We start from the raw sequence: 23,596 nt of genomic DNA on the forward strand, positions 1-23,596 counted from the left end.
AATTTTCTGACCTGTACCATTTCAGCACATACAAGAAAAATCTCAAAAATTGATGCACTAACAATGCCGGAATTGGACCCTAAATATCCAGAATTGCCTATACTAAAGAGCAGAGAAGAGGTAAATTGTCGTTTGTTATTATGCATTCCCTCATACCTGGTGACTTTCTAAACAGAACCCAAGAATCCATCCTGTCCAATGTATATAAAATCTGTCATTAAATCACTTTTTATTTTTTTTTTAATTGCATAGGTGCTTAAAAAAGTAGGGAAAAAGTATTGATTCATTTTGATACCCTTAAGAGGGTTTTTACACTCTCTTCCTTTATAGTTGAACTGGAATCAGTCGTTCCAAAACGACTGGAGTAAAATTTTGTCTTTAGCAATACCCTGATTGAAAATGCAGACATTAGGGAGCAGATTTTCTATTTTTTTTTTTAATGGTCAAAACTCTCAAATTCGAATTATGAATTATCCAAACTTGATTTGAGTTTTAATTCAGTAATAGCACATTGTTAGTCTTATGTAAAATTAGCTTTTAGTAAGACCTGAAAATAAGCAAAATAACAACACAGACAGGATGAAGTAGACAGATTTCACTTGCTGTAATTGGCAGTAAGCAATTTGCTTTGCGCTACCGACAAACAGTATGATTTTGAATAGTTTGGGCAGTAGGATTAAATTGCTAAATTGAGGAAGCAACCATTTATATAACAAAAATATACACAAACGATATAAAACCTATTTTGTGCAAAACAATTACATCCACTTATGTTATGGGATGCTTAGTGGATTTTCTATAATAATAGTTCCCCTTTAATCATGTGAAAGTAGTATCTCTAACACAGAAGATAACGCCTCATTATTTTTATTTACAGTTAATTACACTTATCGAAAATCATTCAGTTGTGGTGATACATGGGGCAACTGGCAGTGGTAAAAGTACTCAATTACCACAGTTCATCCTGGATTGTCTAAGGCAGCATGGACAATACTGTAATATTGTTGTTACTCAACCTCGAAAAATAGCTGCACGAAGCATTGCTACATGGATAAGTAATCAACGGTGTTGGAGTCTTGGTGGCCGAGTTGGATATCAGGTAAGGCTCTGTTCAATTTTGCATTTTAAGCAATCTGGTAGCTAGGGTCCCAATTAACCTAGCAACCATGCACTGATTTGAATAAAAGACTACAACATGTATAGGAGAAGCCTGAAAAGAAAGATGAGTAATAAAAAGTAACTAACCATACATTTGTAGCCTTACAGAGCATTTGCTTTTTAGAATGGGTCAGCGAGGCCCATTTGAAAGCTGCAAAGAGTCAGACGAAAAAGGCAAATAATTAGAAAACCACAAAAAATTTATAATAAACAATTGAAAGGTTGTATAGAATTGGCCTTTAACATACTAAAAGTTACATTAAAGGTGAATCACCCCTTAAGAGTAGAACTACTCCTTTACAGTTTAAATTCACTTTTTTTATATGCATTTTTTTTTCTTGAATTTCTAATACATTACAGGTGTATTCCCATCAGGCTTCTCATTGTGGCTAAGGCCCCGCTGCCACAATTTTGTTGTTTGCTGCCAACCATGCTACATTTATTTTTCTTTTAACATCTCTATGTTACAGGGACATTATAAAATCATTATGAGAAGTTTTGTCACTGAGTGTTGATGCAGCGTTAACAGGATAGTGATTCCAGATGGAGGATGTACTACTGTTTTATGTCTGTCATTTTATGTCTGTCGTCGCCTTGTTCCTAAATGATCATGAGACAATTCTTGTTAATTTACTTATCCTTTCAGTAAACATCTGAAGGCAAGTGTGCCGTATGACAGCCTATAATGTGCATAATAATTCACATTTATGACTGATCTTAAAGGGGTACTGCCAAGCCACTCCTCTGCTTCAAACTATTGGCAAATGCCAGTGGAAAAAGTGACCCTTCTTTTAGAGGGTGGAGAAATGGAGAAAACTGCTCATTCTGCTTCCAGTTCAGTTTAAAGTAGAACTAAAACTTAACCAAAGAAGTAGGGCAGAAATGTAAATGATGTTTTGTGCTTCTGTACCGGCTCAAGGCAACCGCAGCCATTTAGCTGTGAAGATCTGTTCCTACAAAGATGCCCCAGTAAGTCCCCATCTTCTTTTTTGTTGATTCCCATAAGGGGCAATTCACAATATACTGTAAATGTAGAATATAAATGTCACAATATAAGGATGATTAGTAAATAATTAGTGGTACATGGCAGCTCAGAAACCAGCACAATTAGCATCAGCATTTAATAAACAGTCCTGTAGCATCAGCTTATATATATGACAGGCAAATCTAATTTACTGCTTGATGATTTGCTACAACCTGTAAGCTTAGCTGCTCTAAGCACACTGAGCATGTGTGTGTCACAGACACTGCTAAATAAATCCAAGATGGGAAACTCCTGTGGCTTAAGACCTGGATCATTGCTACTATATAAATGCTGAACCTTGAGGCTGGCTCAATATAAAAAAAATATGGCATTTCTAGCCATATTCGTTTTTCATGTTTTAGTTCTCCTTTAAGGGCTACAGCACATGGGTGGGGGTTGACTACTGATGCAGGGAAATCCGCATTAGTCAAAACAGCCCTATCAGCACTAAATAATAATAATAATAATAATAATAAAAAGCACTATGGCTGAAGCACATGGGACAGATACACCTCTGTGCAAAAGAAGCCCGCCTTTTACTGATCTATTTGTGTCACTCAGTGTGCTTTTGAATTATTATTATCACATGCATATACAGGTATGGGATCAGTTATCCAGAGACCCTTTAGCCAGACAAAGTTCCAAATTACGAAACGTCCATCTCTCATAGATTTTATTTTTAAGCACATTGTACTTCATCCCAACTGATATATAATTAATCCTTATTGGGAGCAAAAAGCAGCTTATTTGGTTTATTTAATGTTTACATGATTTTCTAGTAGACTTATGGTATGAAAATCCAAATTACGGAAAGATCTGTTATCCAGAAAACCCCAGGTCCAGAGCATTCTGAATAACAGGTCCCATACCTGTACCTATATATAACTATAGTGACTTCCAAGAACAATATCCCCAAATTATTATATCCATTGCAGATTTTGCCATACTACATAAAGGCAACAGTTCTAAAGAAATTAAACCAAGCATTTTGAACGTTCATTTGGAACAAAAAACACCCGAGGATCAGTCTAAGTTACAACAACCCAAACATTTAGGCGGAACCAACCTCCCTAACATCAAAGAATATAATGAGGCATCGCTTCTTCGATGTGCTGGAGACTGGATCCTCAATAGAGATCTTTATACAACAATATCTCGATCCCTACACAGCACAAAATCACTCGCTTAACTATACACCATACTCACCAATCCACAAAATACCACTTTCATTACGCAACAACCCCATATTTCTAGACACATATTAAGCATGCCATGTAGTCAGAAACAAAAGCTATCGCTAACCATTTCCCCATACTTGTCATGGATAGATAACGGAAACTTTCCAATAGGCATATGTAATCCTATTCTCTCACAATGGAGAGAAAATGGATTACAAAACATAGATGACATTATGGATACTAACTACACCGTATATTCCCGGGAAAAACTGACGGACAAATTCCCATTCACGACACAACATATATTTCTAACTCTACAACTTCTCCTGGGGGACCTCCTAGAACCCATTTAACCAAATCTGGAAAATAAAAAATTTGGACATAAAAAACAAACAACCTCACAATTATATCAAACAATTAGAACATCAATTGACATAGATAACAAACAAAGACCAGGCTTTGCATGGACCATAGACATCCCAAACTCTACAACCTCTGAAATGGCTCTGCAAATACTGCACAATTCTTACTTAACTCCAATTAGGAGATACAAAATGGGAAATCCGCCCTCTGATAGTTGCCTCAGATGTCATTCTCCAAAAGCAGATTTAATACATAACCTATGGTCATGCCCCTCCTTACAAAACTTCTGGAAGGAAGTTGCAGATTATGGTGCTCAGATGACCTGTTCAGGCACAATTAGAGTGGGCATTGTTTAGCGATGACACAACCTTAGCCCGATTACCAAAGACAGACCAGAATCTGATTGGAAGATTGGCAGCAGCTGCCCGGAAAACAATACTACAACAATGGCTAAACAAAGATCCTCCCACCATGGTGGTAGTAAAATAAAAAGTACACTACCTCTTTCATATGGACTGGCTGGAAGCCACAATTAGAAAGGAGCAGAATACCAAAAAAAAATTTGAAGACATGGACGACATACATAGAATCCCTACCACAACAAATCAGACACCTCACAGTACACACATTTAGATGACAACATGGTATGATACAGCACAACTGACGGAACAAATGATGGTCGTGGAATCGTCCCACTACCTCAGAGATCAACTACAAGACCAACGACAATCAAGTCATGCGCCCCCAGGAGACACCTAATTAACAGGTTACTAGCCTCCTACCACAGAACGTATTGCTGTTTGTCACCTGAGCTGAAAGTATAAATTGTTATTACTGTTATTATTAAGAGAGAACAATGTAGATACATAATGTTATCAGAACGGCACAGGAATATTTATTTAGTCGTGATTGTATAACTATTATGTAAAGATCTTTAAATAAAAACAAGTTTGAAAAAAAAAAGATGCAGGTAATTTGAAAATAATTTTTAAATAGTAGAATTGTTTGCAAGGCAAATGGTGTAATATAGTATTGAATACTATAGCATTCTCATTCCCATAACTGCTAGAAATATAGATCATGAATATGAATTCACATTCCTTCTGTTTTATGCCAGAGAAAGTATAGTTGCAGTGGATGAGTGTGACTCTTCAACATATAGGGGCAGATGAATCGAGTTGAATTTTCAAATTGAAAAAATTCGAATTTCGAGCTATTTTTTGTGTACTTTGACTAGGGAATAGTCCAAATTCGATTCGAAATTTATCATGTACTGTCTCTTTAAAAATTCAACCTCGACCATTTGACATCTAAAACCTGCCGAATTGCTGTCTTAGTCTATGGGGAACCTCCTAGAACCTACATGGAGTCAATTGGTGGACTTTGAAAATTCGAAGTTTTTTTTCGAGAAAAACGTCGAATCGAATTTGGCCGAATACAGACCTATTTGACCCCAAAAAAAGACTTAATTTCAGTTGGTCTTTTTGAATCGAATTTTGAAGTTTTTTTCAATTCGAAATTCGACCCTTGATAAATCTGCCCCACAGTATCTGTTTGGAAACATTTGGTCAATAAAACAATCACTCTAATTAAACTTACCTCTCTCTTTAAGGTGGGATTGGAAAAGGTAGCATCAGAGGAAACTCAATTAATTTATATGACAACCGGGGTCCTCCTGCAGAAGATTGTTGCTGCTAAGAGTTTGCTGGAATTCACACACATTTTTATAGATGAAGTGAGTATTCTTCCTGCCTTAACACTTTGCTACAATTGCTGACATTTGAAAGGAAATAAAGGCTTCTGCAACCTAGGAATGTGCTGTGCACCTGTTCTAAAACGGTCTTTTTGACCATTCTAGACCTGGAGCATGAATGTTGGCGCCAAAGTGGAGCTTAAAAGCAAACTTAAAAAAGTTAGAGTGATCCTCTAGGCATCTTTGCAATTTAGGGTCCCTGACACTGACTTTCAAAAAGAACTGAAAGCCTGTATTAGCAAGTTTAAAACGTCTAAAAAACATGCCTGGACACAGAAAATTTAATTTAAATTGCAAAAGTGCTAAGCGAACCAATCAATTAATTTATTGGTCCATCCATAAGAATTGAGTGGGAATCTGATCATGGGAGCTAGGATTCTGGAACTGATTTTTTTTATTTTGCTGGTTTTAGATATAGATGTAGTTAATATAGTATTGCATCAAATATACATTTCATTAAGATACATGCAATGCTTTGCAGTAAATTCAATTAATGGCTCCTGAGCTGCAGAAATGTATCAGGATCAGCAGTGTGATGCAGCTGCAAGGGTTCCTGAAGTGACCTGGAGTAGGAGCAGCACTGTGAGTGTGGTGAAGGAGCCGTATGCTTGTTGTGACTCTGGAGTAGAGTACAACACGGTACCCTGCGGTTGTGGGTAGAAGTTCTGAGTGCGGGTATAGACGCTGGCCGGCGGTTCTGCGGGTTTGCAGATCGGGCCGCGGGTCTTCTCAATAGGAGAAGAAAAAAGGATTTTTACTCGTTTTTTCTGATCAACTCTACTTCTGATGTCACTTCCGGTTTACAACAACGGCACTTTCTGTTTTACTCAATTTTTTTGCTGATCACGCCTACTTCCGATGTCACTTCCAGTTTACAATGACCGCACTTCCTGATTCTTGATGGTCAGCGGGTCCGGGTTGCGGATAAAGTACTTGCGGGTCCAATCGGGTAAGAATGCGGGTCCGGGTTGCGGATTGCAGGTTACGGGTCGGGTACGGGTTCCAAAAAATGGACCTTTATAAAAGGCAGCAGCTGGGGGGAGTGAGGGGTTTATTTATGCAGAGGATTTTTGTGTGTTTTGTTTGTACTTTGGCAAACAAAGTAGAATATGGCTTTATTTCAAACTATGTTACGTACAATATTCCCATTACTACTGAAATCATTCAGGGCTAGATACAATCCTGACTTGCTATAATTCCAGCCATCCAGTTCAGATGATAGATACAAATAGTATATTAAAACTTGGCTTTTAATCACAAGTACTATAAAAACACGCTGACATATAGAAGACTCACTTCTTCACAACCTTTGAAGTAGTGCGGGACCTTATCCTAAAACATCATTTACTTAAAATAGCATAAGGTGGATCTGCAGTATTATGTGACCGTCATAGCCAAATTTTAAAGTATAGTCACATCTCGAATGGCTGAATAGGTTAATAGTAGTGTTCCCCTGTGATACTCCTGCCTATCTACCTAGGGAATGAGTGGGAGCTATTCGTCCACCTAAGCCGCCCAAAGTGTATTGACTGTTTTTTGGCTGGAAAATGCTTGTGCCGTCTTCTATTGAGAATAATGTAAACCACACCCTGTAGTAACAGGTGGTTTCTATTACATTCCATGGAAAATGCCACAGGCATTCTACCAGTGGGAAAAACACACAACCCTGAAGCATGATTGAACTTATGTTTTCTGGAAAAAAATTAAACAACTTTCCTAATCAATCTTGGAAGTGACTATTGAAGAAGAATTTCTAAAAATACATTTTACTGGGCCCCAGTTTTCCTTTAGGCTTTTGGTGTTTTTTCATGAAAATGTCACTGAAGGGTGACCTTTTTGTTCAAGTTGGAAACAGGTCTTTTCAAGTGTTTTGTTGCCTTAGAGAATACAGTGTCTTTGCTAATTTATTTATGCATCCCCCTTTCTTGCTTTTACTGCCAGGCTTTACTGTCTAATTAAAGTTTCTTTGGCATGTAAAATATGTTTTAGTCTTTGTTTAATCCCAATATAATGTATCATGAAAACAAATACCTATAAAGGGGTTATCAATGAAAGAATACCGTATATGCTCGAGTATAAGCCGACCCGAGTATAAGCCGAAGTACCTAATTTTACCTACGAAAACTGGGAGAACTTATTGACTCTAGTATAAGCCTAGACACAACTACAGCCCTGTCTCCCAGCAGCGCACATTCTGCCAAAGCGACCCCCCCAGCGATCAACCGGACTTCTTTGCAAAGTTGATGGTGACAGAGAATTGCCAAATGGATTACTGTGTGCATTGTCCCACTGTCCCACTACCATGTGCAGAGGGTGCTGTGTGATATTGCCATCACTGTTAATCATTCGTATAACCAACAGAGGGCGCTGTGTGATATTGCCATCACTGTTAATCCTTCATATAACCAACAGAGGGCGCTGTGTGATATTGCAGTCACTGTTATTCTTTCATATAACCAACAGAGGGCTCACTGTTATTCTTTCATATAACCAACAGACGGCATTGTGGGATATTGCAGTCTCTCCCTAAGTGAACTGTTGGTATAGGAATGATTAAAAGTGACTGCAATCTCAGCTACTGCCCGCTGACCCGAGTATAAGCCGAGGTAGACTTTTTCAGCACATTTTGGATGCTGAATAACTCGGCTTATACTCGAGTATATACGGTAGACATTTCAAAATAAAGTATAATACAAAATATGTATTTTATTCAACTCCATATTGTATAGTACGCCTCATCCCTTATTGTCCAGGACAAGCGATCAAATTCTGGTAAATTAATAATTATTTTGCATACAGTATTAGTTTTCAATAAGATGTGTTTTAAACTATTTGCTAATTGGACATACAGCATGTGGATTTCATATGTAGGAAGTCTGAAAGGGAAGAGGTAGAAATGTATTCTACTGTCCTCTTTAAAACATATGTAAACCCTAAAAAAACAGACAAAAGTGTTTTCAGATTTAGAAGTAGAGAGAGCTTATAGAAATAAATACAGGTATGGGATCCATTATCTGGAAACCCATTATTTAGAAAACTCTGAATTAGGTAATCTCCCATAGACTTCATTTTTAAAAATGTTTTTTCCTTTTTTCATCTGTATTAATACAGCAATACCTTGTACTTAAACCCAACTAAAGTCGACTTAATCTTTTTTGGAGGCAGAACAATACTATTGGGTTTAATAAACGTTTAAATGTTATGGAGATCTAAATTATGAAAAAAAACCTTATCTGTAAAACCCTAGGCCCTGATCATTCTAGCTAACTGGTCCCAAACCTGTAGCTACAAATTCAGATTGCTTGTGGATGCCAGTCTTAAAAGCCAGTGAGAGCTTGTTGGAAGTAGTGGAATGTATACTTGAAAAAGGAGAATATATATACCCACACCACACAGACATTATTATCTTTGTATTTCTTTCTGATGTGTTTTATAGTGTGGTAAGCTATTGAATTTTTTTTTATCTCAATTTAGGTTCATGAACGTACAGAGGAAATGGACTTCTTACTAATGGTGGTGCGCAAGCTCCTTTGTACAAACTCAAGATTTGTGAAGGTCGGTTTATCTTATTTTTTTTTTTAAACATATGTATTATTAGTGCATAATTGCCATACAGTTTATATCTATAGAAATAAGTCAAATCAACTGGACTTGCTGTGTTTTTCCCTTTGAAGACGTTCGTTTCAAGAGTCATCCAACTGGCTTTCTCAATTCAAAATAACTTGTTAATTTTCCTTCGAGAATATATATCCTCTTGAATGTTGCTGCAATCAGCATAATCTATTAGACGGAAGTATACAGGAAACCCACTCATATGGATCAATATCTGTTGTTTGATTCCCACCATCCGCTGGAACACAAACTGGGTGTCATTAGAACTCTGCACCACAGGGCGGAAGTTGTGACAACTGATACAGAGTCCAAAAACATCTTAGAGGAGCTTTGAAAGCGTGTGGCTACCCAGACTGGGCCTTTGTCAAAACAGCAGCAACCAAGCCCAACAGGAAAACCAATAGAAATAACTGCCCGAAGACACATAGTAGGCGAAACATAGTCATCCCATATGTAGCTGGAGTGTCTGAGAAACTCAGGAGGATTTTTAACAAACACCATGTCCCTGTGTTTTTCAAACCTAGCAACACACTGAGACAAAAACTGGTACACCCAAAGGATCCAACCCCTAAAGAAAAACAAAGCAATATGGTCTTCTGGCGCATGCGCAGTAGGAACAGTTACCGGTACGGATCTACTGCGCATGCGCCGAATGTCACGAAGTGAAATCGGAAAAGATGGCGACTGTGAACTCCTTGGACAGGACCTGGGCAGAGGGTCCTGTCCTTTTTGCCTAAGGTGGTATCCAACTTTCACCTAAACCAAGAAATTACCATTCAAACCACCTGTCTATCACCTTCTAACTCCAAGGAGGTGGCGCTTCACTCTCTGGACCCCGTGAGGAAGTTTTTTTTGCATTGAGTCAGACATTCGCAAATTGGACTCTCTCTTCATACTCCCTTCAGGGCCCTATCAGGGCACCCCTGCCACCAAGACAATCATCTCTCGTTGAATCAAACAGGCCATTCAAAGGGCTTACCTACACGGCACAGGGACAGACCCCCCCCAGTTTCACTCAGAGCCCACTCCACCAGGGGAATGAGTATGTCCTGGGCATTACAGAACCAAGCCTCAGCGGAACAATTGTGCAAGGCTGCCACGTGGACTCATACATTTGCCAAACACTATCAGTTTGACACCTTTGCAGCATCTGACACCCGCTACGGCAGGAAGGTACTCCAAGTGGCAGTGGCTAGCTCCATGTAGGCCTCTCTTCCCGCCCGAATATCAGGGGACAGCTGTAGTAAGTCCCCACTGTTCCTGTGTCCCCCAAGTTGACAATGGGGAAAAGGAGATTTTGTGTACTCATCGTTAAATCTCTCTTCAGTCACTTGGGGGACACAGGACTCCCACCCTGGAATGAGGCCTTCACTTGCTTTCAGACAAGGTTGGCATATACAACCACCAGTTCATTGTAATTCTAATTTTTTAACGTTTTAGTCAGTAACCTCCTGTTCTTGCTTTCGTATGAACTGACCTAACTGCCTGCAGAGGAGGGTATAGCAGACGGGGAAGGGACTAGTTAATTTTTTATTCTATTTTGTCCTGCCTCCTAGTGGTGTCAGCTATATACCCCACTGATCCTGTGTCCCCCAAGTGACTGATGAGAGAGATTTAACGGTGACTACACAAAATCTCCTTTTATTTGGGGTTAAGAGACTGGAATATGAATGAGAGGGCCTGGATAGAAAGATTAGTAATAAAAAGTAGCAATAACAATACATTTGTAGTTTTGTTTGTTTTTTAGAAGGGGCCAATGACCCCCAGTAGAAAGCTTGCAAGAGTTAGAAGAAAAAGGCAAATAATTAAAAAAAACTATAACATTAATAATGAAGGGGGAAGCAAATGGGAAAATGCAGGAAAATAAATAATGGTGGCGTGTATTAAGGTGATGATGGGAAACATGCGAAATAGGGAGTGAATAGTTGAAAATACCTGTATTATAACAGGAAGCAAATAGCAAGGGAGTGAATGATCAGGAAAGAAACTACAAGAGCATAACAAAGTAACTGAATGGAAAATGGGAATTCAGGCCAAAAGGAAGGAAGAGCAGCACTGGTAAATTTCTTGGTAAATTGTATATCGAAGTGGGTTTTTTTCTGTGGGTTTCACTTGATTAATTTGAGAGATTAAAGGTTTTTTTTTTTGGTTTTTTTTACAGAAAACTCGATAAATTTGAGTATTTGGGTTTTCACCCCTAACTCACCGATTCAGATTTTTTTTACATTTGAGTTATTTTATAAATTAGAAAACATTTGAGTTGTTTATTCGAGGTATAAAAAACCTCACAAACCTCTTAAACTGGACCTTTGATAAATAACCCACTTAATCTCCGTGTATGTGTTATAATACTCTAAGGAAACCTTACCCTGGTGGTCCAGTGGCCTTCCCTGGGGGTCTAGTGGTTGGCGGGGATGCAAGCCGCTGCTCTGGCGTGGATGCCCGCTGCGTGCGTCCTGTCTCCTTCTATGCCGGTTCCTCTATGGCGGCCAGTGCGCTTCCGGGTTAATGCGAGTTTTGGATATAGGGTGCCGAACGTGACAAATACTTGTTCTCCCTGTGTGTACTTGTATATTGTAAGTTTGTACACACCTGTGTATCCTTGTAGCTAGTGGTTTTCATTAGTTTTTTTTGCTGGTGTCTGTTCCCTCAGGTAAAGAACCTCAGGGCATACTGAAGTCAGTAACACTTTTTTGGCATGCGTGCCTAAAAATTCACACAACACCTATTGTTATTTAAAATGCATGGGTATATACGCATAAAATATTCCATTAATGTTTTAACTGTTTTAAAATTCAAAATCGTCTTTTATAAAAAAAAAATTTTTTTGTTAAACATGCTTTACTTTCAAAATATTGCTTCCATGAACTCTGTTAACACGTAACTGGGTAAATGGAGCCAATACTGTAAACTGCTACCCCATGCTTTGACTTGGGAGAGTTTTTTCGTATATTATTTTTACCTCCAAAGGCTAAATTGCATTCATCTGTTTTCACTGTAATTTCTTGTGATTACATTTTTTTTCTTATGTTCATTTGCATTAATTTTTAGTTTATGCTTCAGGCTAAGTAGGCTAGGCTAGTTTTCTTTGCATTAATTTCTGGATAAAACTGCATTTAAAACCTACATGCCATTTGTCATATATTGTTTCCAAAGATCCCTGAAACAGAATAAGACATTGCTGAAACATGCCAAACCTACAAACAACCCCCTAAATAAAGGCTCCAGTGGCGCCAAACTTTCAAACACATTGTGACGTCATCTTGGGAGTGTCTCTCTTAAGTGTCCGGATAGTGTCATAACACATCATCAATCGTGTGCAGAATCCTGCATATATAAGATCCATAGTGTAGTCCATTTTATTATTGCATCAAAAGTGCCCACAGAGTACTAAACGTGTATAATGAGTGAGATTAAAATAAGTATCGGGAACCCTGCGATATGGTTCACGATCCTTATTTTAATCTCACTCATTATATATAGATAGATAGTGCAATATTCCTTGCTAACAATAGGCCAGATTCAATTAATTGAGAAAAAGATTTGTCATGTGAAAAGTCATGGATGAGATTTAATTTGAGATGCAATTCAATTCAGAAGAGCATATCTTATGGTTTATTAAAGGAAATACCCCCTGAACAATGTAGGTCTCTATGAATAAATATTGCATAAAACCGCTCATATGTAAAACCATGCTTCATGTAAATAAACCACTTTCAGAATAATATACTTTTTTAGTAGTATATGCCATTGGGTAATCCGAAATAGAAAATTGGCATTTTAAAAAATAAGGAGCGGCCTCCTGAGATCGTAGGATTCACGGTGCACACAAATAAACATACATGTTAGGTCACATGAGCCAATTAATGGACACGGTTCTGTCTTTTGCTTCCAGAGAGACAATCATGAAATGGTGGTTCAAGGCAAGAGATGTAATATATACACACACACACCAGATTCTTTAATATGCCACTTAATTTGATATAAACTATCTGTTGCTTAAGTATTCATTTTGGGGGTAAAGTTTTCCTTTAAGTGAAAACGCAATTGAAGCCTATGGGGAAAAAATTTAACTAAATTAGAAGAAAAGTTTTTTTTTCTTTCCTTGAATTGAATCTCACCCATGACTTTTCACTTGATAAACCATGAGATAACATTTTCTCTCTGAATTGAATCTGGCCCATTATGTGACATTTGTACAATGATGGCCACAGAAAGCATGCATGTGCATAATTGGCATCTGCACGCATGAACAGTGCTCTTATTTATAAACTTTTTTTCCTTTTCAGGTGATTTTAATGTCTGCCACCATCAACTGCAAAGAATTTGCAGATTATTTTGCAGTCCCTGTGTTAAATAAACTGACCCCAGCTTACATTTTTGAGGTAGAAGGTAAACCTCATGACATTGAGGTGTTCTATTTAGATGACTTGAAGGACATTCCACAGGCCAAGGTAAAAAGCGAAACATTGAGAAATATGTTCTTACTATATAATTTCTTGCTATATCATTGAAGTGCTGATATGATTAGATCTGGAATTAAATTTCAACTGCTCTTTCGATAACCGTGTGTGATTTCACTTTCACGTTAACTTTTAGGATGTAGTGTCTTCGAATTGTGACTAAATATTCTAATTTACCAAAAGAATCTAATGTATTATTTTATGTAGTTATTATGGACCTGGGTGGGATTCCTATATTTTTCTTAATCTGGTTGCTAGATATTCGTTGCCATAGCAACCATGGAGTTGTTTTGAACTCAAAACAGAAGGTTAATGGAACCAAATGAAAAATACGATGTAAAATAATAACAATTGAATTCAATTTATTTAGGTTCATAAGGATAGTGACCATCAACAGGTTCATGACAGAAATAAATGGCCATAATAGGGAAACTTTAAAAACCATACAGAAAAATGAGAGGCCAACATTTAATTATAATAGATCCATCTATAACATACTAAGTTAATGCAAATGTAACCTGAGAAAAATTTCATGTCCTAGAAGCTATTTTTTCACCCTTTGTGTACTACCTAGTTTTTGCATTTGGTGTTAAATGCCAGATGACATCTGAACATATTTCAGCATAAGCCAAGCTTTCTCAACACCTTGCAATTCCTTTTGCAATTCCATTTCCATAACTTTAAATGCCTAAACATTTAAAAATACATATTCCACCTGATATTTGGCAATTATAAAAGCAGATATACTAAAGATAGGTATATATATGTAAATTATATCACAAATTTCCAAAACTGTAAACAAAAAAAAGTTGTTTTACTGCATTTTTTCTTTATCCGTTTCTGAGGACAAAGACAAAATTATTTTACTAAATGTCTGGCACCTTGTAAATAAGAGTGATAGATATGGATTGCTCATACTGAGCCATGTTGATTTTCATTAAAAAAAAGTCACCCTAAATCCTTTTCCAGATTTCTCAAAAGACTACAATGCAAACCATGAGAGGTCTTTTGTGTTATTTTAGCTGGATTGGTTCAGTAATATTTTCTTTTGTGTTATTTTAGCTGGATTGGTTCAGTAATATTTTGATGAAAAACAACTAGAATAATGTATGGAGCTTGCTATTGAATAATAAAAATACCAATTCTTGTTTTGGCTCATCTAGATTGCTGATCATTTTTTTGACGAACCATTAATAAGTAAGGAGATGTACGAAGTTGCAACATCTTTGATACATTTATTTGATGAAATGGAAAAGGAAGAATTAAAGTAAGAATGTTTTAGCAGTGCTTGTATAAAATATGAACTTCTCTATCATATAATAACTGTAAGCAAGGGGCACGGAAACAGAAACAGAAAATAAGTTGTTTCTGGTGCCTCTGATAGTTGTTATATTGTGACTCCTTCAATTAAAGGGGCACTATACCCCTTGCTCCACATATCTATCCTAACCCCTATTACCATCATGACCTACATCAATTTACAAACTCATGTGATCGTTTGTTTTCCCAATTTACATTTATTTTGTAAGTTACTAGTTCTTTGACAGATGTGTATTTTAAGCTTTGGGCATTTTAAAGCTGGGAGTCAGTGCCACATCTGTACAGGGAACAAGAGATTGGCTGATTTATTTTTAAAGCCAGTTCTTTCTAAAGTGGAGCTGCTCAGCAACCTTTCATAAAGCCAAATGTTCCTGTTACATAACAGACACATGTCATTGCCTGCTAGCAATCAGGCTTCTCTTCTGGGTCTTTTTTTAACTATTCTCTGTATAAATACAATGAAACTGGCAGATTTGTATTTTATGTATTTTGGACTATTGTTATGTTCAAAACAAATTTTGATAAAGAAAATAGATGCATAAATGTCTGGATTATAATGATATAACATTGTTATATTTGTAAAGTATGTTTTATACAGTGTAGAGTTACTGTCTTAGCAGTACGCACTTTTGAAACATTCTGGAGGGATTTCTTGTTTTTGTAGGTTTCCAAAATGATGAATGATTAATAGTTAAACATTTTTAGAAAAGGTATTGACAATTGCTTTTCAATCTGAACATAATTACCTTGAGTTGTAAATGTTTATATATTCTATTTTTTGCTCTTTTGCATTTTATAGGCAAGGAAGAATGAGCCGTAAAGATTATATTGAGTCCAACAGTGTCTTGGTTTTCTTGCCAGGTAAAGACGTTTCTCTTCATACTTTATTTTTGGAATTTCTTTAGTATGTAAAACAACTTGCTGGTAAAATTGTTTTGGGCCAGAATCCAAAAGTATTCAAGCAGGTTTTATTTAAAAAGAAAAACTAAATGAACATACTATGTTGAAAGGGACTGAGTTGTGCTAACATTTTAGGCATCACCCAGTCATAGGCAATGTGGCACTTCCTTAAAAAGATCCCCAGGTCAGTGCATTTCTTTCCCGGAAAGCACTGGGCTAGAAAAATAAACATTTTATTTAGAATTAATTCACCAGGGGCTGCCTAACATTTTGGCACTGCCTAGTGAATTACACTTTTTCCTTTAATTTGTATTGCCTGCCAATTTGCCTACCACAGAATTTTTCCTTAAGTGTATAAATATCTGAGAGCAGAGAAATCTAAACCTGCAACTATATATGTTCTGGCTGGAGTAAATTAAAAATGAGACTGATAAGAGACTTATAATGTATTTGAAAAGGTCCGACACAAAAATATGTTTCCTTCAGTTATTTTGAATGCAATGCAAGTAATGTCTTAAATTAAAGAGACCCTGTTGCCAATCTGATCAAGGAAAACTGAGAATAGGATAAAAACATACGTGATCAGGTACTTATCTTTAGCAAAAAAAAACACATGTAGAAACAATCCCTCTATACAGAGATATCAGCTGGTGATATCATTGGTAATTCCTGGTGTTTTCATATGAGTTAAATTGGCCAATAATGGGATTGACAGCTTTTCTAACCAGTACAGATGCTTGAAAGTGAAGAAGGTGGGCTCAAGTTAGAAATGTTGGAATGTCTGGAATATAAAAAACAAAAAAACTTTTAACTCTGGATCCACTGATCATTTGACCTGTGACAACTGATGTAACCTCTGATCATTTATATATTTTTTTCATTCTATGATCAGTTTGCATTGACTGGGTAGGTGACAGGTTATCAATAAGGAACAGTCCATTGGCTAACCTGTTATTGATTGCAACTGAAAATGGATCCCTTGTACTATATAAATGGTCATGAATTGGGTAGTTCTAACAATCCATTGCTTCCTAAGATCAGGTGAGTGAGGGGCTTTAGACATCTGAAAAGGGATATAATTAATGTGCAAATATATTCAAGGTCAGCATAACTTTTTTTGAAATCACCTGAAATATGACTCCAGGACAGTCGGATAATAGATCAGTATTGTAAAAACAAATTCAAAAATATGATGTATAAATAGGGCTTTTTAGTCTCTAGAGATTGATCCAGTTAGTAATCCAGTAGCCATTTTGGAACATTTTTTGTCTTATAAGGCTGTTAGCAGGAGGGAAGAGTATGTAGTGATATTCTCATGTCCATGACCTCCATTTCTGAGATTAATAAATGCAGGTGGTTAACACTGAGGCTCTGTGACATATACTAAGGTCATCTTTTCTTCATAGGAAATTTGCAGTTGTTAATATGCACCACCTACCTTGTACTACATTTTAAAGAGTCTCTTGAAGTGTTCGGAGAAACAGGATAACATTTTTTTACCCAAATTAATATTTTTATTGTTTTTTTTAAAAGGTTTGATGGAGATCAATTACATGCATGAACTTTTCACAAATATGGTACAGAAAAGGTAAAATCTCTTAATTGCTATAGATTTTTTTTTCAGGACCGCTCATGGACCACTCATGGCAAGGTTACAGATATATGAAAACATTGCTGTATTAATTTGATATCCATAGTTAAAGCATCTATAGAAGTAAATAAGTGGTCTACTCTTGCACTAATATTGTGGAGAGCCATTCCCAAATATCTCTCAGTGGCCATCAAGCTTCTCCTCTTTGGTCACCGCTCTAAGACCCCCCTCAAGGGGTCATCTGGAATATTTCAGATGTGCTAATGAATATCGGATGCAAAAAACTGCTTTCTCCACTTTTAATATATGAACTAATTATCTGTTTTCTAGATTGCATGTGTATCCTCTTCATTCAAGCATCACTCTTGATGAACAAAACCTTGTGTTTATGCCTCCTGTTATTGGATATAGAAAGGTACAGTTTATATTGGGGGGGAAAAAAAATCAGTTTTTAATGGCCTATAATTTCACAACAAATTGGTGCTGTCCACATCTATTACAAATATTTAAAATGTTCTCTTGTTTTATTAAATAGAAACTAGTTGGCCCTATTAATGCAAAAAACGGTTTATTTTTATACAATCTTATTTATTGATAAAAGATCTACAGCTATAGGATCAATTGGCATGACCAATTGGCATGCTTAGGGCCAGGGGCTTTCTGGAGAAGTATGTTTTAGTCATTTAGAACACTTTACCCGTTAAAAAAACATTTAAACATCAACCAGTAGAATAGTTTTGCCCCAGTATTGATTCATCATGTAGCTTAGTTACCATCAAGTTCAAGATACTGTTTAATTTTCGTTCATTTTCTGTGTGTTTTTAACAGGTCATTTTGTCAACAAATATTGCTGAGAGCTCTATAACCGTTCCAGATGTAAAATACGGTATCACGCTTTAAATGCCTTTAACAGTATTCAGTGCACGGATTTTTATTAAAAAATGTGAAGCTGTATTGAAGAAGGTTAAATACTAGAAACTTTCTTCTAATTGCAGTTGTAGATTTTTGCTTGACTAAAACCCTTGTTTGTGATGAAGAAACCCACTATCAGAGTCTGAGATTGAGCTGGGCATCAAAGATAAATTGTGATCAGAGGAAAGGTAAAGTTTTACTGCAAAATAAAAAAGTTAATTATTTCACTAAGAAATATCCATGGTTATATATAGTAAGCATTATAGGTTTCCTTACTTAAAAATATGGCTGAGTCCCAGAAGCTGTGCTAATCTCTTCTGACATTCATTGCTGGGGCTGTTTGGGTTCTTTGCAAATAGACCTCTCTTTTTCTGGCATAGGAGCATTTGGAGGCAAGTGCCCTATTATCTGTTCCAAAAGATTTTAGCCACATTTGCTATAGTAAGCAGGCCACTTGTTTGTAAATATAGTTCTCTCTACTTGTAGAGAAAGATGATATGGCTAATGCAGTAGACTGTCAAAGAATATCACAATTACGGGTGGTGTGGGTCCAGTAGTTAACCCTAAATAATATTGTAAATTTCTCTTAAAAAGGGCTAAATTACAACATATGTATAAAGACTTGTAAGGACCCTTAAAAGATCAGTAATGGAAATATAATGTATTTTCGCCCTGCACTGGTACAACTGGTGTGTTTACTTTAGAAACTTTACAAAAGTTTATAAACTAGCTGCTGTGTAGCCATTGGGGCAGTCATTCAAGCTAAAAAGGGAGAAAATGCAGATAAGCTAAGCAGAGAGAACCACTATGTATCCTGTGTCTTTACTCATTTTATCAGACTGAATGGCTGCCCCCATGGCTCCATAGCACTTTAAATTATATAGTAGTCTTTCTGCAGTAAACAAACCAAACACAAATTTTAATTTCTATCTTGTTTTTCCTGAGTGCATCTCACATGAGAAATATTGTGGTAAGATTGAACTTTTTGTGTTTTGGAAATTTATTGCCATGTGTTGCGTTAACTTTCAAGTGAGTCTGTACACATCTGTAATTTTTTCTCAACTTGCACAAAGTTCCCATAGAATTTAATAACGCCTTGAAAATGTGTAAGTAGAATTTAAGAAAGCCTTACATTTGAGCATATGCTGCATGTGTTTGGTTTGATTGTATGTTGACGACTTTCAGCTCCCAATTTGTTATGGTGATAAAACATAAACTGAATATGAAATCTTGACCTGATGGACAAAAAACTTTTTTCATGTAAATGAAACCAAATTTTTGTCTTAACCTTTGACGAGTCATTAAAGGAATTGTTCAGTGTAAAAATAAAAACTGAGTAAATAGGCTGTGCAAAATAAAAAATGTTTCTAATATAGTACCATGTGGCCCCCCTTCAAGTCACTGACTACTAGCTCAGAGTTATAGAGCTGAAAAGAAGAAAGTTGGATTCTGGCTGTTTTATTAGACATCTGTTCACTCCAGTCTTTATATATTACATTTTTGGCTAACTAACTATATTAGAAACATTTTTTATTTTGCACAGCCTATCTATTTACACAGTTTTTATTTCACACTGAACTATTCCTTTAAAGTGGACCTGTCACCCAGACACAAAAATCTGTATAATAAAAGTCCTTTTCAAATTAAACATGAAATCCAATTTCTATTTGTTGTTAAAGCATTCATAGCTGTTGTAAGCTCATTTAAACATCTCAGCTGTCAATCAAATATTGTCTGCCCTTCCTCTATGCCAGGGATCCCCAACCTTTTTCACCCATGAGCAACATTCAGATTTAAAAAGAGTTGGGGAGCAACACAAGCAGGGAAACCGTTCCTGGGCGGTGCCAAATAAGGGCTGTGATTGGCTATTGGTAGCCCCTATGTGGACTCTTCATCTACAGGAGGCTCTATTTGACAGTACACCTGGTTTTTATGCAACCAAAACTTGCCACCAAGTCTGGAATTAAAAAATAATCACCTGCTTTGAGGCCACTGAGAGCAACATCCAAGGGGTTGGAGAGCAACATGTTGCTCACGAGCTACTGGTTGGGGATCACTGCTCTATGCCATGGGCATAGAGGCGGGGCAGGCAATTACTTTCACTTTCCATTCAGCACTTCCTAGATGTCACTGCTCTCCCCACATATCCCCGTTCTCTTTAACATTTAATTGTTTAGCCAATGCATGGAAATGGACAGTGGGTCCCCCATTCTGGTGCACACAAACAAGATTCTGAGATGATACAAAGCTTTCCTTAAAAACAGTGTCCACAAAATGGCTCCTGTCTGCTTGCTATCATTTTGAATTCCCTGACTGAAGTAAACAAGATTCAAATAATTTAAATAGTGTAATTTAAGTTCATTTTGCTTGACTAATGTGATAAAATAGGATTTGGAATAATTTTTTTGGGTGACGGGTTCCCTTTAAGATACTGCATCTGTGCAAAACAATTAGCATTTAATGGGTTGTTCACCTTTCAAAAACAGTTCAGATGTTTTCAGATTGTTCTCCAGAAATAAAGGCTTATTTTTTTCAATTGCTTTAAATTTTTTATTTTTTTACCGGTGTTCCAGATTTAATGTTCCGTCTCTGGTGTTTGAGTTTGGCAGCTCAGTAATTCAGGTGCAGATTCTGAACTACTATTATTTTGCAATATTTAGGGGCAGATTTAGTAAGGGTCGAATTGAAAATTCAAATTTTTGAATTTATTTTATGGTCAAATTTGACTAGGGAGTTATTCAAATTCGATTCTAGTTTTTATAAAAAAAAAAAATCATATTCAATTTTAAAGATTCAGCATACTCTGGCCCTTTAAGAATTTGACTATTCGCCACCTAAAACCTGCCAAATTGCTGTTAATGGGAGAGGTCCAGGGATAAATTTGGAGATGTTTGCAGCCTTCCTGACAAGTCAAGTTCTGAGAAAAAAAACCTCAAATCATCCGAGTTTTAAAAATTCGGATACTTACATAGGCAGATCTTCAACAGCATCTCCCGCTATGCTAATGATATATGCAGCGCCTACATTTATGAGCAACTTTTTTCTCAAATGAACACACTATTAGTAAAATTAGAACCAAATTATTTGATGAGCACCTTGAGAATTCACTGAGAATTGCAACTACTTCCATTCAACCAGAAATTGGTACATTAGTTGCCCAAACATACTGTTAAAAATCCCACTAGGTTTATGATACCCTCTTTTCTTTTACAATAAAATAAATCAAAAGTTAGTTTGTGTGTATTTCGAGTGTGGCCCCAGAACTTTTTTCTTCTTCCAATGTGGCCTTGGGAAGCCAAAAGGTTGGACACCCCTGGTTTAGAGAGTCCGTGAAAAGGTCAGAAATTAGATTTACACTTCAATATTAGAACGATCGCATGCAGAAAATAGAAAGTAATTGGAAAAAGTCTAATTTCTGGTGAAACCAACTGAACCGGAAAAAGTGTTGGAAGGAGAACAACCCCTTTAATTAAAACTGTTTCAGGAGGAAAGTTTAATTGACTGCGTATTGGTTGCGCAACCCAAAAATATTTTTTATTTAAAGGAGAAGGAAAGGTTAAAACTAAGTAAGCCTTATCAGAAAGGTCCATCGAAATATACCAGTAAACCCCCAAAGTAATGTTGCTCTGAGTCCCCTGTCAAAAGAAATACTGCATTTCTTTTTCTATTGTGTACACATGGGCTTCTGGATCAGACTTCCTGCCTTCAGCTTAAACCTCATTGCCCTGGGCAAGAGCATGCTCAGTTTGCTCCTCTCCCCCCACCCCTCCCTTCTCTACTGTAATCTGAGCCCAGAGCAGGGAGAGACTCAGGCAGGAAGTGATGTCACACCACATTAATACTGCAGCTCCTATTCTAAACAAACAGAGTTTCTAGAGCTTTTTACTCAGGTATGGTAAAACATTCTACAGAATAAATATAGCATTCTAGCTTGCACTATTGCAGCTAATCTATTGGCGATAAAATGCCTCTGTAGCTTTCCTTCTCCTTTAAAAAAATATAAAAATAGAATATCGTCATACAAAACGTTCCAATATACTTTAAAAATGTAAAATATAATTGAAATTAAAAGCAGTTTCTGTTTGCCTCTTATAATTTTCTTCTCTCCTGTCCCTGGCTACTTGTAGTAAGATAACATTGTATTGGTAGTCTGTAGGAGGCTCAGGAGAGATGATACAAACTGAACTAAATCATTGAAAATATTTATTACATACGGAAAAGTGGCTTAGACTTGTATATTCTTTCATTGTAAAAAAAAAAGTTTTTTTGGATGGACATCACCTTTAAACCCAAAGGTTTAATTCTGCTTATAAGGGTACAAGCTTTGAAGTTCTTAGATACATCTATGTCCAAACATTTGTAACCAATAATAAAAGTACAGTATCTTTTCCTCACTACATTAAACTTAGACATTCTGTTGTAGCCCTGAAAAAGTATGCTTGCCTGAAGAAAGTGGAAGTTGTTTTTGTTTTCATTTAATTATACATTTTATTATATGTTTTTATGTTTGTTTTTTTGAAGCATGAATCTTAGATTCATACTGGCCTGTCCCTTGATGTGCATTTTTTTGACATTGACAACAACCAAGGCTGACATTGCATACAGAAGCTGCACACGCCCTTGTTGAAACACTAAGATCAGATTTCACAGAAAGATGAAATATACAGGCCAAAGTTAATGCTGGAATAGAAACATTTTTTATTTTCCTTGTAGGAAGAGCTGGGCGTGTTTCCAAGGGCTATTGCTATCGACTTGTTAAGAAAGAATTTTGGAAAAACTTTATACCTGAAAATGTTATCCCAGAGATGCTGGTATGTTTTCTTCATGGTGTTAGACCTTTATATATGAAAGGCATAGCTTTGCATGTTGAGAGGAGTTTAAAATAATCACAGAATTGCCCATTTGATGCCAGTTTCCAGTAAAGTTTCCCTGTTTATGGTTGTACTTCATATGATTGGTATCGCCCTCTGCTCTGGCTGAATAATTTGGACAACACCCATAGCAAGTTCTCCAACCATCTGGCACACTGTGACCTTTTGGGTGTCCTAAAGAATTGGGTAAATTTGAAAAAATAATTGTATTACAAAAAAAACCTATTTAAAAATACAAAATAATGTCATTTTAATTGGGCAAACGTGAAAGCATGCAGCTTGCAGTCCATCTATAAGCTGTAGGCAAGATTTGCATGTAAGGTGAATTCTTATCTTGATTTTAAAATGTAATCAACACTAAAGCTAGTCTTCAGAAATCATGAAAGCATTGCAGTTAGATCATGTCTAAATGTAATGAAGGAATTTAAAGGAGAAGAAAACCCAGTGGGCG

At 36.5% G+C, this 23,596-nt stretch overlaps 1 protein-coding gene across 2 annotated transcripts in view; it reads left to right on the top strand.

The window, feature by feature from the left end:
• Positions 1 to 23,596, top strand: part of LOC108698796 (ATP-dependent RNA helicase TDRD9) — a 104,301-nt gene that overhangs the window by 14,826 nt on the left and 65,879 nt on the right. For both annotated transcript variants that reach the window (XM_041573090.1, XM_018230601.2), the window contains exons 3-14: positions 26 to 120; positions 878 to 1,099; positions 5,336 to 5,458; positions 8,951 to 9,031; positions 13,378 to 13,542; positions 14,715 to 14,818; positions 15,671 to 15,732; positions 17,305 to 17,359; positions 17,693 to 17,777; positions 18,191 to 18,248; positions 18,358 to 18,462; positions 22,988 to 23,085. In XM_041573090.1, coding sequence (XP_041429024.1) covers positions 26 to 120; positions 878 to 1,099; positions 5,336 to 5,458; positions 8,951 to 9,031; positions 13,378 to 13,542; positions 14,715 to 14,818; positions 15,671 to 15,732; positions 17,305 to 17,359; positions 17,693 to 17,777; positions 18,191 to 18,248; positions 18,358 to 18,462; positions 22,988 to 23,085 — 1,253 coding nt within the window. The remainder of the gene's footprint in view (positions 1 to 25; positions 121 to 877; positions 1,100 to 5,335; positions 5,459 to 8,950; positions 9,032 to 13,377; positions 13,543 to 14,714; positions 14,819 to 15,670; positions 15,733 to 17,304; positions 17,360 to 17,692; positions 17,778 to 18,190; positions 18,249 to 18,357; positions 18,463 to 22,987; positions 23,086 to 23,596) is intronic.

Source organism: Xenopus laevis, chromosome 8L (genome assembly GCF_017654675.1).
Source record: "Xenopus laevis strain J_2021 chromosome 8L, Xenopus_laevis_v10.1, whole genome shotgun sequence".
Lineage (NCBI taxonomy): Eukaryota > Metazoa > Chordata > Amphibia > Anura > Pipidae > Xenopus > Xenopus laevis.